Below are 18,853 nucleotides of genomic sequence, written 5' to 3'. Positions count from 1 at the left end.
CTGTATGATGATGATGAATGTAATACTGTATGATGATGATGAATGTAATACTGTATGATGCTGAATGTAATACTGTATGATGATGATGAATGTAATACTGTATGATGATGATGAATGTAATACTGTATGATGATGATGAATGTAATACTGTATGATGATGATAAATGTAATACTGTATGTTGATGATGAATGTAATACTGTATGATGATGATGAATGTAATACTGTATGATGATGATGAATGTAATACTGTATGTTGATGATAAATGTAATACTGTATGTTGATGATGAATGTAATACTGTATGATGATGATAAATGTAATACTGTATGTTGATGATGAATGTAACACTGTATGATGATGATGAATGTAATACTGTATGATGATGATGAATGTAATACTGTATGATGATGATGAATGTAATACTGTATGATGATGAATGTAATACTGTATGATGATGATGAATGTAATACTGTATGATGATGAATGTAATACTGTATGATGATGATGAATGTAATACTGTATGATGATGATGAATGTAATACTGTATGATGCTGAATGTAATACTGTATGATGATGATGAATGTAATACTGTATGATGATGATGAATGCAATACTGTATGATGATGAATGTAATACTGTATGATGATGATGAATGTAATACTGTATGATGATGATGAATGTAATACTGTATGATGATGATGAATGTAATACTGTATGTTGATGATGAATGTAATACTGTATGATGATGAATGTAATACTGTATGATGATGATGAATGTAATACTGTATGATGATGATGAATGTAATACTGTATGATGATGAATGTAATACTGTATGATGATGATGAATGTAATACTGTTTATGTCTCGTCGCCTCTGCGTGCTACAAGCTGCTGCGCTGCCTGAGCTTTGTTTACTGGGCAATATAACACACAACCAACTATTTGTTTGTAAATGGCAAAGGGGGAAAACCCGATGCCGCTTTATTAAAATTCTAATTCAAAATAAATAATTTATAGTCTTTCTATAACATTATTTTCAATAATAATTAACCTTAGCCCAGTAAAGGTGTGGGCAATCAAAACGCCATGAGCAGCGCCATACGCTGCTGCCCCACCCCAGGCAAGCGCAGCGCCAACAACAACGATTATCCGAAATTATGATTGAAGGAGTCTGAGCTCGACTCGTCGTTTACTAATGCAGGACTAAGTACATGACTACCCTTGTAGGACATGTCACCTTGCCCTTATAAATTTGATCAATTAAAAAACATAATAGCTACGAAAATATACAAGCAAGGGCATGGGGTTCACTATGAATGCCCTTGCAAGACATAGTGTGTAACTTTTTACCCCCAAATGCCTGGACTACAGGTTTTAGGCATAAAGACATGAATGCACTTGCAAAACATGCCACCACACCTAAGCCAAAATTACTACTAATACTAAGGTTATCACTATGAATGCCCTTGCAAGACATAGTGTTGAGCTTACTACCGTAGTGCATAAAATTGTAAGGGACATGAATGCCCTTGCAAAACATGCCACCAAATAAGACGAATGTACCAAGAAAGGGTACCTTTAAATAAAATTAACTAGGTAAATTGAAACGAGAAAAAATAATTGGGTGCACTATGAATGCCCTTGCAGACATAGTGCCCTACACTGCACAGTAGCTTTATTAAGGAATTCAATTAGAAATGTTAGCAATACGAATGTATCTGAGGAAAGCGTTGGACTTCCAACGGCCTAGTGTGCGAATCTGTGCATCGGAAAAGCCGAGATTGGCTACATGGCTAGCTGCACCAATGCGGAAGCTATGTCCCTTATACTTAGAAGAATCAAGGCCACAGTATTTAATAGCTTGACAGAGCAGAGAAGAAAAAGTACTTCGAGACACAGGGCTACCATCGATTCCGAGAAATAAAGCACCTGCACGGGAACCCCTTAACCGTAGATACTCAGTTAAAGCTGTTACAGGACAAATACCCTTCTGACGGTTTAAAATTATAGAAAAAGTAGGCTGGTTATAGCTATGCTTAAAATCCTGAAACGACACTTTATACCCTGTCACTTTGTTATCACTGTTGAGTATGGGAGATAGCTGATGCAATTGCAATGGGAGGTTAGCCTCCTTTTGATTGACAGTCATTTCTCCAACTCTCAAAAAGGCAAAAAATGCTGTTAGACACATTGTACGAAACAATGTCTCCTGAAAGACTGACCCAGTGACTGAGGGGGCAGCAGACACAATTTTACACAGTATTGGTAATGAAATAGGTAACCTACAGTCCACCCTAGAACCCAGTTTAGTGTAGCCTTTGAGCATCTGAATGATATAAAATACCTTAGTTGGGTCAGGGAGACCTGCTAATTTGTGAGAATAGCCTAAAGCTGACACATAGGTATTTACTGTTGATGGAGCATATTGCTTGTCAAACAGGTAAGCCAAAAAGAGAGCTAACATTGTGGGTGAAATGGGCAACGAAACTTGCGCAGTGTTAAAGGTATCGTCTAAGAACTGTCTAAATAATACCCAAGCCCTCTTGTAAGTAGGGCGAGAAGAAGGTTGAAGGCTAGAATGCATGAGCTCACTGACTATAGCTGCCAATTTTGTGGGAGCCATTCCTGCGGAATGTCTACTGGTGTGGTATTCATGGAATCTGGGGCCAGGCGCTTGAAAGCATCCGCCTGCAAGCGAGATAATCTATCAGCCAGAGTATTCTGAACGCCTGGTATGTGCTTTGCTTTAAACAAAATGTTGTTCTGTAAGCAAATCAAGACCAGCTTACGCACAAAGAACATGAGGGATTTATCCTGGCACGATTGCTTGTTTATAACATGCACTAAAGCCTCATTATCGGTGAAAAACAATACACATTTATTCTGCATCAGGTGGCCCCAAAGCTGAAGACCTAATACTATGGGGTAAAACTCCAATGTTGCTATGTTCTTGTCCAACCAAGAAGATGGCCAACTACCATAACACCACTCGTTACCAAATATGGCACCAAAGCCCAAGGAACCAGCTGCATCTGTATATAATCTCAATTTCTGAGAATTGGACCAGTAATCGTCTAAGAAAAATGAACAACCATTGAAAGAGGACAGAAAAACCAGCCATACATTTAAATCTTCCTTAGCGGCCTTAGTCAACCTTATTTTATGATGAGGTGCCTTAATGCCTATCGTCAAGTTGATTAAACGACGTAAAAAGGCTCTACCCGGGATGACCACAGAGCAAGCAAAATTTAATAATCCAACCAGAGATTGTAGCTCACGTAATGAAACTTTTTTACGGCGCAAAAACTCAGTAATAAGTGTAATACATTTATCTAGCTTATCCTGGGGTAACCTAGCCTCCATCTGGATTGTATCCAGTTCTATGCCTGCAAATGATAATGCAGGCGATGGGCCGCAGGTTTTCTCTGGTGCCATTGGGATTCCAAGATATGCACAAAGATCCAAAAACACCCCAAGCTGTCGCTGACATAATTCGGCTGATGGTGCTACAATCAAAAAATCATCTAGCAAATGAAGCATATTGGTTATCCCGAATTGAGACTGAGCTATCCACTGAATAGCTGTACTAAATGTCTCAAAGGTCTTACACGAACTTGAGCAGCCCATTGGCATACAACGATCATAGTAATATACGTCTCTCCATTTGATTCCTAATAAGTGGTGGTCTTCTGGCCTTATTGGTATTATGCGAAATGCACTTTTAATATCTGTTTTAGCCAAAAAGGACCCGCGACCAACGGACTTAACAAGTTGAATAGCATCACTAATTGTTGAATAGAGAACACTAGTATTATCAGATGAAATGCCGGAATTCACTGAATCGCCATCAGGGAAAGACAGATGATGAATAAGCCTAAACTCCCCTGGGGCCTTCTTAGGCACAGCGCCCAGGGGGGATACCCGAAAAACAGGGAAAGGTGGGGAATCAAAAGGACCTGCTAAGCGTCCCATTTCTAATTCCTTGCCAATTTTACTATCCACCACTTGTGGGTTCTCTATGGCTGAAACTAAATTTTTGGCTTCAAAAGATACTCTTTCTCCTTCAAAATGAAGAGGAAAACCCTTAGTAAAGCCCCTGTGCAGTTGTTGAACAAGGGAAGGCTCATAGCCGGCTAACAATTTAATAAGTCTGTCACTTTTTACTGGTGTTGGAAGTGTTGGGGGTTCCAGTACGGGATTGAGCTGTCTGGGGCCTGTTAAACTTGTTTTGGGGACGAAAATTACAAGAAAAGGCAGGGTGTGACGCCCCACACTTGTAGCAAGTATGTTTGTAGTCACAGCCTGAGCAACCCGCTCCCCTGTGGAAGTTATAACATACTCCCTTTGGCATACCCGACAAATGCCTGGCCACATGCTTGGCTGCGCCCTTAAAAGTTGGCCTCTGGGTCTGATTACCTTGGGAGCGAAGCCATAGCTCGGAGTGAATTGCATCCCAAGGCATTGCAGATGCCCTTGTCTCCCGCATTGATCTAAAATTTTCATCGTATAGTTGCCAATTCTGACCCCTGACAGCCAAATCCCGAATGACATCCCCATACTTCATGAGAGCTGGGCCCTCATTAGGGTACTTTCGTAAATATACCCCAACAAAAACATGAAATGCTGATAGCCAATCATCTATTGAGCGTATACGTTTGGGCTTACTTGTTGGCTCAAAACAGACCGATGGTCGGTCGCTTTCATCTACTGAGGACAATGTGATTTGAAATCTATCTGCCTTCACAGAACTATCTATCAATAATCCAAAGTCGATAAATTCGTTATTCCAAATCTTACTGCGTAATTTCACAGAGACGCGGTGGTCTATAGGTACGCCAATGGACAAAAAGCTTTGGTTGGGCTCCATACCTGACAGAGCGTTCTGTATTGATGAAATAGAATCCTCCACGATGGCAGCAGGCAATGGCTCCAATGGAAGGACAGGAGGGTTGTCAGGAATAGCTGCAGTTTGTGCTTGCTGAATTAACGGGAGCAGCTGTCTTGTCACTTCAGAAGTTACTGTCTGCGTTACCTCGGCAGTCACTCTCCTCACTATATCTGCGACAAGGGTAGCTGATTCTGTTGATGTCGCTGGAATGATTTCAGCCTCTGTTGTCCTGCGGCCAGCTCGTGTGCGTTTTTTAGGAGGGGCAGGCACCTCTGCAACCAGGTTCGGTTCGGTAGTATGTTTTGGTTTTCTCGTTGAACGTCTTGGAGGCATCTGAAATGAATATAAAAGAAGGATGGGAGATGCCTGACCAAAAACACAAAACAAAATTGTATGAATAGTGTATAAATAAATAAATAAATAAATAAATAGAAAGCCCCATTGCTGTAGGTAGAAACCCACAGACAAATTTGCAGGTAGAAACCAACAAATTAAATAGAGGTAGAAACCCTTATCGCTGTAGGTAGAAACCCACAGACAAATTTGCAGGTAGAAACCAACAAATTAAATAGAGGTAGAAACCCTTATCGCTGTAGGTAGAAACCCACAGACAAATTTGCAGGTAGAAACCAACAAATTAAATAGAGGTAGAAACCCTTATCGCTGTAGGTAGAAACCCACAGACAAATTTGCAGGTAGAAACCAACAAATTAAATAGAGGTAGAAACCCCCATCACCGTAGGTAGAAACCCACAGACAAATTTGCAGGCAGAAACCAACAAATTAAATAGAGGTAGAAACCCCCATCGCTGTAGGAAGAAACCCACACAATAGAGAATAAATTCTTCACATAATATAAACAAATGCTAACAGCATGATAAAATAATTCAAAACTATTCGCTAAGAAAAAAGCCAATGTGTCAGTAATCGGCCAAAAATCAACAGCAACAAGCAGTATGCCTTTGTTATGTAACAAAGCCTGCCCACGTGCTAGCGAACATAAAAACGCTAGAGCATTCGAATTGCTCGTAAAATGGCGCCTCGATAGCTACGATACAGCCCGTAGTGGTTCATGTGAACCCCATCTCGCAGAAAGATGAACGAGAACTGAACCACGCGCTCGATTCAGAGCCACGTCACAATTATGCCCTATAGGGTGTATGTTGTAATTGAACTTCCACCCAATCCACATCCGCGTGACGTCACGCAAAATAACGTAACGGAAATAATAGTAACTTACATAAACAATCAAGCAACCGGCAATTTGACATAAAACTATTTTTTGAGAACAAAAAATTCATATGATGATGATGAATGCAATACTGTATGATGATGATGAATGTAATACTGTATGATGATGATGAATGTAATACTGTATGATGATGATGAATGTAATACTGTATGATGATGATGAATGTAATACTGTATGATGATGAATGTAATACTGTATGATGATGATGAATGTAATACTGTATGATGATGATGAATGTAATACTGTATGATGATGATGAATGTAATACTGTATGATGATGATGAATGTAATACTGTATGATGATGATGAATGTAATACTGTATGATGATGATGAATGTAATACTGTATGATGATGAATGTAATACTGTATGATGATGAATGTAATACTGTATGATGATGATGAATGTAATACTGTATGATGATGATGAATGTAATACTGTATGATGATGATGAATGTAATACTGTTTGACGATGATGATGAATGTAATACTGTATGATGATGATGAATGTAATACTGTATGATGATGATGAATGTAATACTGTATGATGATGATGAATGTAATACTGTATGATGATGATGAATGTAATACTGTATGATGATGATGAATGTAATACTGTATGATGATGATGAATGTAATACTGTATGATGATGAATGTAATACTGTATGATGATGATGAATGTAATACTGTATGATGATGATGAATGTAATACTGTATGATGATGAATGTAATACTGTATGATGCTGATAAATGTAATACTGTATGATGATGATGAATGTAATACTGTATGATGATGAATGTAATACTGTATGATGATGATGAATGTAATACTGTATGATGATGATGAATGTAATACTGTATGATGATGATGAATGTAATACTGTATGATGATGATGAATGTAATACTGTATGATGATGATGCATGTAATACTGTATGATGATGATGAATGTAATACTGTATGATGATGAATGTAATACTGTATGATGATGATGAATGTAATACTGTATGATGATGATGAATGTAATACTGTATGTTGATGATGAATGTAATACTGTATGATGATGATGAATGTAATACTGTATGATGATGATGAATGTAATACTGTATGATGATGATGAATGTAATACTGTATGATGATGATGAATGTAATACTGTATGATGATGAATGTAATACTGTATGATGATGATGAATGTAATACTGTATGATGATGAATGTAATACTGTATGATGATGATGAATGTAATACTGTATGATGATGAATGTAATACTGTATGATGATGATGAATGTAATACTGTATGATGATGATGAATGTAATACTGTATGATGATGATGAATGTAATACTGTATGATGATGATGAATGTAATACTGTATGATGATGATGAATGCAATACTGTATGATGATGATGAATGTAATACTGTATGATGATGATGAATGTAATACTGTATGATGATGATGAATGTAATACTGTATGATGATGAATGTAATACTGTATGATGATGATGAATGTAATACTGTATGATGATGAATGTAATACTGTATGATGATGATGAATGTAATACTGTATGATGATGAATGTAATACTGTATGATGATGATGAATGTAATACTGTATGATGATGATGAATGTAATACTGTATGATGATGATGAATGTAATACTGTATGATGATGATGAATGTAATACTGTATGATGATGATGAATGTAATACTGTATGATGATGATGAATGTAATACTGTATGATGATGATGAATGTAATACTGTATGTTGATGATGAATGTAATACTGTATGATGATGATGAATGTAATACTGTATGATGATGATGAATGTAATACTGTATGATGATGATGAATGTAATACTGTATGATGATGATGAATGTAATACTGTATGATGATGAATGTAATACTGTATGATGATGATGAATGTAATACTGTATGATGATGATGAATGTAATACTGTATGATGATGATGAATGTAATACTGTATGATGATGATGAATGTAATACTGTATGATGATGATGAATGCAGTACTGTATGATGATGATGAATGTAATACTGTATGATGATGAATGTAATACTGTATGATGATGAATGTAATACTGTATGATGATGAATATAATACTGTATGATGATGAATGTAATACTGTATGATGATGATGAATGTAATACTGTATGTTGATGATGAATGTAATACTGTATGATGATGATGAATGTAATACTGTATGATGATGATGAATGTAATACTGTATGTTGATGATGAATGTAATACTGTATGATGATGATGAATGTAATACTGTATGATGATGATGAATGTAATACTGTATGATGATGATGAATGTAATACTGTATGATGATGATGAATGTAATACTGTATGATGATGAATGTAATACTGTATGTTGATGATGAATGTAATACTGTATGATGATGAATGTAATACTGTATGATGATGATGAATGTAATACTGTATGATGATGAATGTAATACTGTATGATGATGATGAATGTAATACTGTATGATGATGATGAATGTAATACTGTATGATGATGATGAATGTAATACTGTATGATGATGATGAATGTAATACTGTATGATGATGAATGTAATACTGTATGATGATGATGAATGTAATACTGTATGATGATGATGAATGTAATACTGTATGATGATGATGAATGTAATACTGTATGATGATGATGAATGTAATACTGTATGATGCTGAATGTAATACTGTATGATGATGATGAATGTAATACTGTATGATGATGATGAATGCAATACTGTATGATGATGAATGTAATACTGTATGATGATGATGAATGTAATACTGTATGATGATGATGAATGTAATACTGTATGATGATGATGAATGTAATACTGTATGATGATGATGAATGTAATACTGTATGATGATGATGAATGTAATACTGTATGATGATGATGAATGTAATACTGTATGATGATGATGAATGTAATACTGTATGATGATGAATGTAATACTGTATGATGATGATGAATGTAATACTGTATGATGATGATGAATGTAATACTGTATGATGCTGAATGTAATACTGTATGATGATGATGAATGTAATACTGTATGATGATGATGAATGCAATACTGTATGATGATGATGAATGTAATACTGTATGATGATGATGAATGCAATACTGTATGATGATGATGAATGTAATACTGTATGATGATGATGAATGTAATACTGTATGATGATGAATGTAATACTGTATGATGATGATGAATGTAATACTGTATGATGATGATGAATGTAATACTGTATGATGATGATGAATGTAATACTGTATGATGATGATGAATGTAATACTGTATGATGATGATGAATGTAATACTGTATGTTGATGATGAATGTAATACTGTATGATGATGATGAATGTAATACTGTATGATGATGATGAATGTAATACTGTATGATGATGATGAATGTAATACTGTATGATGATGATGAATGTAATACTGTATGATGATGATGAATGTAATACTGTATGATGATGATGAATGTAATACTGTATGATGATGATGAATGTAATACTGTATGATGATGAATGTAATACTGTATAATGATGATGAATGTAATACTGTATGATGATGATGACTGTAATACTGTATGATGATGATGAATGTAATACTGTATGATGATGATGAATGTAATACTGTATGATGATGATGAATGTAATATTGTATTATAATGATGAATGTAATACTGTATGATGATGATGACTGTAATACTGTATGATGATGATGAATGTAATACTGTATGATGATGATGAATGTAATACTGTATGATGATGAATGTAATACTGTATGATGATGATGAATGTAATACTGTATGTTGATGATGAATGTAATACTGTATGATGATGATGAATGTAATACTGTATGATGATGATGAATGTAATACTGTATGATGATGATGAATGTAATACTGTATGATGATGATGAATGTAATACTGTATGATGATGATGAATGTAATACTGTATGATGATGATGAATCAATGATAAGGATGCTGATCCTGATGTCTTTTCCAAGGGCAAAGTTATACCAGAGCTCCATGACTTGGTCACCAAGTTCAAGCCTGAATATATCTGGTCTGATGGTGACTGGGATGCTAGCCCAGACTACTGGACAAGCAAGAAGTTCTTGGCATGGTTATACAATGACAGGTAAATTACCTCTCATGCACCGGAATAATAACAGACAATAACATTTAAGATTTAAAATTTATAAAAGTACCCCCTCCAAAAAAATTAAGTTCATAAAAAAACACTTATTTAAACCTTCGTCTACTATAAGTAAACAGCTTTATGTAATTATTCAATATTGGTCTCTTACCATTCATCTTTTACATGGTTCCATTACAATCAATCTTGGAGTACTCCAAGAAGCACCAGGATGCTTGTGTAAACATCACACCATGAGTATTTGTTCTAGCATTATAATAGACTACTTCAAACTCACTTGGTCATAAATTTACTGGGTTATTTAAATAAATTGAAAACTGTTGGCATTTAGTCAATTAATGACCTTTCCAAACTGTCAGGCATTTAGCCACTACAATAAAAAATTGTATGGTTTAGTCAGCCCTTGTGAAGACTTTGGGATGACAAACAGGGACTCGTATTTGGACCTGGGCATTAATTTTGTAAATATATATACGGCATTTTTTGTCTTGTTTTCCAGTCCTGTGAAGGAGACCGTGTTGGTGAATGACAGATGGGGGGCTGGCTGTATGTGCCATCATGGCTCCGTTTACACTTGTGCTGATCACTACAATCCAGGTAATCCCCCACCCAAGGAGGGGTTGAGGCCATTTACACTTGTGCTGATCACTACAATCCAGGTAATCCCCCACCCAAGGAGGGGTTGAGGCCATTTACACTTGTGCTGATCACTACAATCCAGGTAATCCACCACCCAAGGAGGGGTTGAGGCCGTTTACACTTGTGCTGATCACTACAATCCAGGTAATCCACCACCCAAGGAGGGGTTGAGGCCATTTACACTTGTGCTGATCACTACAATCCAGGTAATCCCCCACCCAAGGAGGGGTTGAGGCCGTTTTCACTTGTGCTGATCAATACAATCCATGTAATCCCCCACCCAAGGAGGGGTTGAGGCCGTTTACACTTGTGCTGATCACTACAATCCAGGTAATCCACCACCCAAGGAGGGGTTGAGGCCGTTTACACTTGTGCTGATCACTACAATCCAGGTAATCCCCCACCCAAGGAGGGGTTGAGGCCATTTACACTTGTGCTGATCACTACAATCCAGGTAATCCCCCACCCAAGGAGGGGTTGAGGCCGTTTACACTTGTGCTGATCACTACAATCCAGGTAATCCCCCACCCAAGGAGGGGTTGAGGCCGTTTACACTTGTGCTGATCACTACAATCCAGGTAATCCCCCACCCAAGGAGGGGTTGAGGCCGTTTACACTTGTGCTGATCACTACAATCCAGGTAATCCCCCACCCAAGGAGGGGTTGAGGCCATTTACACTTGTGCTGATCACTACAATCCAGGTAATCCCCCACCCAAGGAGGGGTTGAGGCCGTTTTCACTTGTGCTGATCAATACAATCCATGTAATCCCCCACCCAAGGAGGGGTTGAGGCCGTTTACACTTGTGCTGATCACTACAATCCAGGTAATCCACCACCCAAGGAGGGGTTGAGGCCGTTTACACTTGTGCTGATCACTACAATCCAGGTAATCCACCACCCAAGGAGGGGTTGAGGCCATTTACACTTGTGCTGATCACTACAATCCAGGTAATCCACCACCCAAGGAGGGGTTGAGGCCGTTTACACTTGTGCTGATCACTACAATCCAGGTAATCCACCACCCAAGAAGGGTTGAGGCCGTTTACACTTGTGCTGATCACTACAATCCAGGTAATCCCCCACCCAAGGAGGGGTTGAGGCCGTTTACACTTGTGCTGATCACTACAATCCAGGTAATCCCCCACCCAAGGAGGGGTTGAGGCCGTTTACACTTGTGCTGATCACTACAATCCAGGTAATCCCCCACCCAAGGAGTGGTTGAGGCCGTTTTCACTTGTGCTGATCAATACAATCCATGTAATCCCCCACCCAAGGAGGGGTTGAGGCCGTTTACACGTGTGCTGATCAATACAATCCAGGTAATCCCCCACCCAAGAAGGGTTGAGGCCGTTTACACTTGTGCTGATCACTACAATCCAGGTAATCCACCACCCAAGGAGGGGTTGAGGCCGTTTACACTTGTGCTGATCACTACAATCCAGGTAATCCCCCACCCAAGGAGGGGTTGAGGCCGTTTACACTTGTGCTGATCACTACAATCCAGGTAATCCCCCACCCAAGGAGGGGTTGAGGCCGTTTACACTTGTGCTGATCACTACAATCCAGGTAATCCCCCACCCAAGGAGGGGTTGAGGCCGTTTACACTTGTGCTGATCACTACAATCCAGGTAATCCCCCACCCAAGAAGGGTTGAGGCCGTTTACACTTGTGCTGATCACTACAATCCAGGTAATCCCCCACCCAAGAAGGGGTTGAGGCCGTTTACACTTGTGCTGATCACTACAATCCAGGTAATCCCCCACCCAAGAAGGGGTTGAGGCCATTTACACTTGTGCTGATCAATACAATCCAGGTAATCCCCCACCCAAGGAGGGGTTGAGGCCGTTTACACTTGTGCTGATCAATACAATCCAGGTAATCCTTCACCCAAGGAGGGGTTGAGGCCGTTTACACTTGTGCTGATCACTACAATCCAGGTAATCCCCCACCCAAGGAGGGGTTGAGGCCGTTTACACTTGTGCTGATCACTACAATCCAGGTAATCCCCCACCCAAGAAGGGTTGAGGCCGTTTACACTTGTGCTGATCACTACAATCCAGGTAATCCCACACCCAAGGAGGGGTTGAGGCCGTTTACACTTGTGCTGATCAATACAATCCAGGTAATCCCCCTCCCAAGAAGGGGTTGAGGCCGTTTACACTTGTGCTGATCACTACAATCCAGGTAATCCCCCACCCAAGAAGGGGTTGAGGCCATTTACACTTGTGCTGATCACTACAATCCAGGTAATCCCCCACCCAAGAAGGGGTTGAGGCCGTTTACACTTGTGCTGATCAATACAATCCAGGTAATCCCCCACCCAAGGAGGGGTTGAGGCCGTTTACACTTGTGCTGATCACTACAATCCAGGTAATCCCCCACCCAAGGAGGGGTTGAGGCCGTTTACACTTGTGCTGATCACTACAATCCAGGTAATCCCACACCCAAGGAGGGGTTGAGGCCGTTTACACTTGTGCTGATCAATACAATCCAGGTAATCCCCCACCCAAGGAGGGGTTGAGGCCGTTTACACTTGTGCTGATCACTACAATCCAGGTAATCCCACACCCAAGGAGGGGTTGAGGCCGTTTACACTTGTGCTGATCAATACAATCCAGGTAATCCCCCACCCAAGGAGGGGTTGAGGCCGTTTACACTTGTGCTGATCACTACAATCCAGGTAATCCACCACCCAAGGAGGGGTTGAGGCCGTTTACACTTGTGCTGATCGCTACAATCCAGGTAATCCCCCACCCAAGGAGGGGTTGAGGCCGTTTACACTTGTGCTGATCACTACAATCCAGGTAATCCACCACCCAAGGAGGGGTTGAGGCCGTTTACACTTGTGCTGATCACTACAATCCAGGTAATCCCACACCCAAGGAGGGGTTGAGGCCGTTTACACTTGTGCTGATCACTACAATCCAGGTAATCCCCCACCCAAGGAGGGGTTGAGGCCGTTTTCACTTGTGCTGATCAATACAATCCATGTAATCCCCCACCCAAGGAGGGGTTGAGGCCGTTTACACTTGTGCTGATCACTACAATCCAGGTAATCCACCACCCAAGGAGGGGTTGAGGCCGTTTACACTTGTGCTGATCACTACAATCCAGGTAATCCACCACCCAAGGAGGGGTTGAGGCCATTTACACTTGTGCTGATCACTACAATCCAGGTAATCCACCACCCAAGGAGGGGTTGAGGCCGTTTACACTTGTGCTGATCACTACAATCCAGGTAATCCCACACCCAAGGAGGGGTTGAGGCCGTTTACACTTGTGCTGATCAATACAATCCAGGTAATCCCCCACCCAAGGAGGGGTTGAGGCCGTTTACACTTGTGCTGATCACTACAATCCAGGTAATCCCCCACCCAAGGAGGGGTTGAGGCCGTTTACACTTGTGCTGATCACTACAATCCAGGTAATCCCCCACCCAAGGAGGGGTTGAGGCCGTTTTCACTTGTGCTGATCAATACAATCCATGTAATCCCCCACCCAAGGAGGGGTTGAGGCCGTTTACACTTGTGCTGATCACTACAATCCAGGTAATCCCCCACCCAAGGAGGGGTTGAGGCCGTTTACACTTGTGCTGATCACTACAATCCAGGTAATCCACCACCCAAGGAGGGGTTGAGGCCATTTACACTTGTGCTGATCACTACAATCCAGGTAATCCCCCACCCAAGGAGGGGTTGAGGCCGTTTACACTTGTGCTGATCACTACAATCCAGGTAATCCCCCACCCAAGAAGGGTTGAGGCCGTTTACACTTGTGCTGATCACTACAATCCAGGTAATCCCCCACCCAAGAAGGGGTTGAGGCCGTTTACACTTGTGCTGATCACTACAATCCAGGTAATCCCCCACCCAAGAAGGGGTTGAGGCCATTTACACTTGTGCTGATCAATACAATCCAGGTAATCCCCCACCCAAGGAGGGGTTGAGGCCGTTTACACTTGTGCTGATCAATACAATCCAGGTAATCCCCCACCCAAGGAGGGGTTGAGGCCGTTTACACTTGTGCTGATCACTACAATCCAGGTAATCCCCCACCCAAGGAGGGGTTGAGGCCATTTACACTTGTGCTGATCACTACAATCCAGGTAATCCCCCACCCAAGGAGGGGTTGAGGCCATTTACACTTGTGCTGATCACTACAATCCAGGTAATCCCCCACCCAAGGAGGGGTTGAGGCCGTTTACACTTGTGCTGATCACTACAATCCAGGTAATCCCCCACCCAAGAAGGGGTTGAGGCCGTTTACACTTGTGCTGATCAATACAATCCAGGTAATCCCCCACCCAAGGAGGGGTTGAGGCCGTTTACACTTGTGCTGATCACTACAATCCAGGTAATCCCCCACCCAAGGAGGGGTTGAGGCCGTTTACACGTGTGCTGATCAATACAATCCAGGTAATCCCCCACCCAAGTAGGGGTTGAGGCCGTTTACACTTGTGCTGATCACTACAATCCAGGTAATCCCCCACCCAAGGAGGGGTTGAGGCCGTTTACACTTGTGCTGATCACTACAATCCAGGTAATCCCCCACCCAAGAAGGGTTGAGGCCGTTTACACTTGTGCTGATCACTACAATCCAGGTAATCCCCCACCCAAGGAGGGGTTGAGGCCGTTTACACTTTTGCTGATCACTACAATCCAGGTAATCCCCCACCCAAGGAGGGGTTGAGGCCGTTTACACTTGTGCTGATCAATACAATCCAGGTAATCCCCCACCCAAGGAGGGGTTGAGGCCGTTTACACTTGTGCTGATCACTACAATCCAGGTAATCCCCCACCCAAGGAGGGGTTGAGGCCGTTTACACTTGTGCTGATCACTACAATCCAGGTAATCCCCCACCCAAGGAGGGGTTGAGGCCGTTTACACTTGTGCTGATCAATACAATCCAGGTAATCCCCCACCCAAGGAGGGGTTGAGGCCGTTTACACTTGTGCTGATCAATACAATCCAGGTAATCCCCCACCCAAGGAGGGGTTGAGGCCGTTTACACTTGTGCTGATCACTACAATCCAGGTAATCCCCCACCCAAGGAGGGGTTGAGGCCGTTTACACTTGTGCTGATCACTACAATCCAGGTAATCCCCCACCCAAGAAGGGGTTGAGGCCGTTTACACTTGTGCTGATCACTACATTCCAGGTAATCCCCCACCCAAGGAGGGGTTGAGGCCGTTTACACTTGTGCTGATCACTACAATCCAGGTAATCCCCCACCCAAGGAGGGGTTGAGGCCGTTTACACTTGTGCTGATCACTACATTCCAGGTAATCCCCCACCCAAGGAGGGGTTGAGGCCGTTTACACTTGTGCTGATCACTACAATCCAGGTAATCCCCCACCCAAGGAGGGGTTGAGGCCGTTTACACTTGTGCTGATCACTACAATCCAGGTAATCCCCCACCCAAGGAGGGGTTGAGGCCGTTTACACTTGTGCTGATCACTACAATCCAGGTAATCCCCCACCCAAGGAGGGGTTGAGGCCGTTTACACTTGTGCTGATCGCTACAATCCAGGTAATCCCCCACCCAAGGAGGGGTTGAGGCCGTTTACACTTGTGCTGATCACTACAATCCAGGTAATCCCCCACCCAAGAAGGGTTGAGGCCGTTTACACTTGTGCTGATCACCACAATCCAGGTAATCCCCCACCCAAGGAGGGGTTGAGGCCGTTTACACTTGTGCTGATCACTACAATCCAGGTAATCCCCCACCCAAGGAGGGGTTGAGGCCGTTTACACTGGTGCTGATCACTACAATCCAGGTAATCCCCCACCCAACTAGGGGTTGAGGCCGTTTACACTTGTGCTGATCACTACAATCCAGGTAATCCCCCACCCAAGGAGGGGTTGAGGCCGTTTACACTGGTGCTGATCACTACAATCCAGGTAATCCACCACCCAAGGAGGGGTTGAGGCCGTTTACACTTGTGCTGATCACTACAATCCAGGTAATCCCCCACCCAAGGAGGGGTTGAGGGGCAAAATATGAATAAATGGCAGTAGCTTAACTCATGGACTTTTACTCTCATGTATTTATATAGAATCTTAGTCCAAAGAGGAGTGCCCACCCTTTATGCCAGCACCTGTTTTTTCTTGTGCTATCTTAACCATCTACCAAGAAGGAGGTTTCTGGGGCTCCAGAAACTGCCTTACTCCAATGGTAATCGGAAAAATAATGAAAAATAATTATTTAAAAAGATTAAGATATCACCCTGAAAATTGATAAACTTCAGAAACCCAATAAAACAAGAAATTCTAATAAATGTAAGAAAGGTTTTATAGGTATCCGTGTGGTATTTCTGATATTCACTACAATACAAAACCTAGGTGGTGTTTCAGGGGTGGATCCAGGTTTTTGAGTGAGTAGTTTCCACCGAAACACCAACAATAGGGGTGTTTGGGGGCATGCTCCCCCAAGAAAATTTGACATTTCAAGCTCTATAAATGCCATTTTCTGCATTTTGAGAAAAGTTAATTACCCCAAAAAACATGCTATAATATCTATAGGAGTGTTACAAAAGCACAAGTGGGAAAATGCGATGTCAATTGATAAAAGGTCTTGGGGATACAGACGCAATGCTACCATCGACGAGTACTACACTACAAAAGAACTGGTTTCACAGCTAGTGACTACTGTCAGGTAAGGTTCTGCCAGATTGTTCAATTATTCCTCTATAAACCATCGTTCCTCTAGAAACCAGTTCATCTACTGGGGGCATCAGGCTTCATGGTATTGCAGTATTCCCTGGAAAATGTTGTCGTTATCTCAATGAATTGCTAAAAAAGCAGTATTCAATATTCAGATTCTGCCTGCTCGCTATGTAGGATTTGACCACTGACCAGCTTGTTCTCAGGAATTCCTCTCGGGTTTCCTGTGGTTGGGTTTCCTGTGTATGGTAAGGGTTGTGACGTCACAGGAAACCATTCCGCTTGTCTCAGCCCCCATGATGCCTCACGGCCGTTCTTTTGCAAAGTAAGCCCGGCAAGAGCTTGATGAATGATATTCCTTGATACAAGCTCTGCAATTACGGTGATTCGGTATTGTGTTTCTGTATTGTGCCCCAGCTTTCACAGATTGACCGGCTAGGTATGTACCTGAGGTACTCGATTTGTTTGTTCTAGTTGTGGAGGTAATCTACTACTGAATGTTGGCCCCACCGCAGATGGACGTGTGATTCCAGTGTTTGAAGAGCGACTGCTGCAGATGGAAGAATGGCTTGACGTGAATGGTCAAGCTATCTATGACACAAAGCCCTGGAGAGCTCAGAATGACACAGGCAATGTTTGGTAAGTCTACCTTAAGGCATATCATACAAGCAATGTATGGCAAGTCTACCTTAAGGCACATGACACAAGCAATGTATGGCAAGTCTACCTTAAGGCATATGACACAAGCAATGTATGGTAAGTCTACCTTCAGGCACATGACACAAGCAATGTATGGCAAGTCTACCTTAAGGCACATGACACAAGCAATGTATGGTAAGTCTACCTTAAGGCACATGACACAAGCAGTGTATGGCAAGTTTACCTTAAGGCACATGACACAAGCAGTGTATGGCAAGTCTACCTTAAGGCACATGACACAAGCAATGTATAACAAGTTTACCTTAAGGCACATGACACAAGCAATGTATGGTAAGTCTACCTTAAGGCACATGACACAAGCAATGTATGGCAAGTCTACCTTAAGGCACATGACACAAGCAATGTATGGCAAGTTTACCTTAAGGCATGTGAATCAAGGTATGAAAGGCAAGTCTACCTTAAGGCATATGACACAAGCAATGTATGGCAAGTCTACCTTAAGGCACATGACACAAGCAATGTATGGTAAG

General features: G+C 41.5%; 3 protein-coding genes across 3 annotated transcripts in view; 1 reads left to right on the top strand and 2 right to left on the bottom strand.

Moving 5' to 3' along the window:
• LOC116615507 (alpha-L-fucosidase-like) overlaps window positions 1-18,853 on the top strand; it is a 43,324-nt gene that overhangs the window by 13,224 nt on the left and 11,247 nt on the right. Inside the window, exons 5-8 of the mRNA XM_048731510.1 lie at window positions 10,208-10,341; window positions 10,859-10,956; window positions 17,523-17,655; window positions 18,138-18,302. Coding sequence (XP_048587467.1) covers window positions 10,208-10,341; window positions 10,859-10,956; window positions 17,523-17,655; window positions 18,138-18,302 — 530 coding nt within the window. The remainder of the gene's footprint in view (window positions 1-10,207; window positions 10,342-10,858; window positions 10,957-17,522; window positions 17,656-18,137; window positions 18,303-18,853) is intronic.
• Window positions 942-3,972, bottom strand: LOC125570208. Its single transcript, XM_048731509.1, has one exon. It carries the CDS (start codon window positions 3,970-3,972, stop codon window positions 2,596-2,598), a length of 1,377 nt encoding a protein of 458 aa, XP_048587466.1. The 3' UTR covers window positions 942-2,595.
• LOC116608335 lies at window positions 942-5,948 on the bottom strand. Its single transcript, XM_032369592.2, has one exon. It carries the CDS (start codon window positions 5,219-5,221, stop codon window positions 4,154-4,156), a length of 1,068 nt encoding a protein of 355 aa, XP_032225483.2. The 5' UTR covers window positions 5,222-5,948; the 3' UTR covers window positions 942-4,153.

The sequence above is a fragment of the Nematostella vectensis genome, chromosome 8 (assembly GCF_932526225.1).
Source record: "Nematostella vectensis chromosome 8, jaNemVect1.1, whole genome shotgun sequence".
NCBI classification, from domain to species: domain Eukaryota; kingdom Metazoa; phylum Cnidaria; class Anthozoa; order Actiniaria; family Edwardsiidae; genus Nematostella; species Nematostella vectensis.
This window is presented reverse-complemented; position numbering and strand designations above follow the sequence as displayed.

Bases quoted from the DNA above. Each gene is read 5' to 3' on its own strand.
- LOC125570208 (XM_048731509.1), bottom strand. From the start codon at position 3,972: ATGGGACGCTTAGCAGGTCCTTTTGATTCCCCACCTTTCCCTGTTTTT.
- LOC116608335 (XM_032369592.2), bottom strand. From the start codon at position 5,221: ATGCCTCCAAGACGTTCAACGAGAAAACCAAAACATACTACCGAACCG.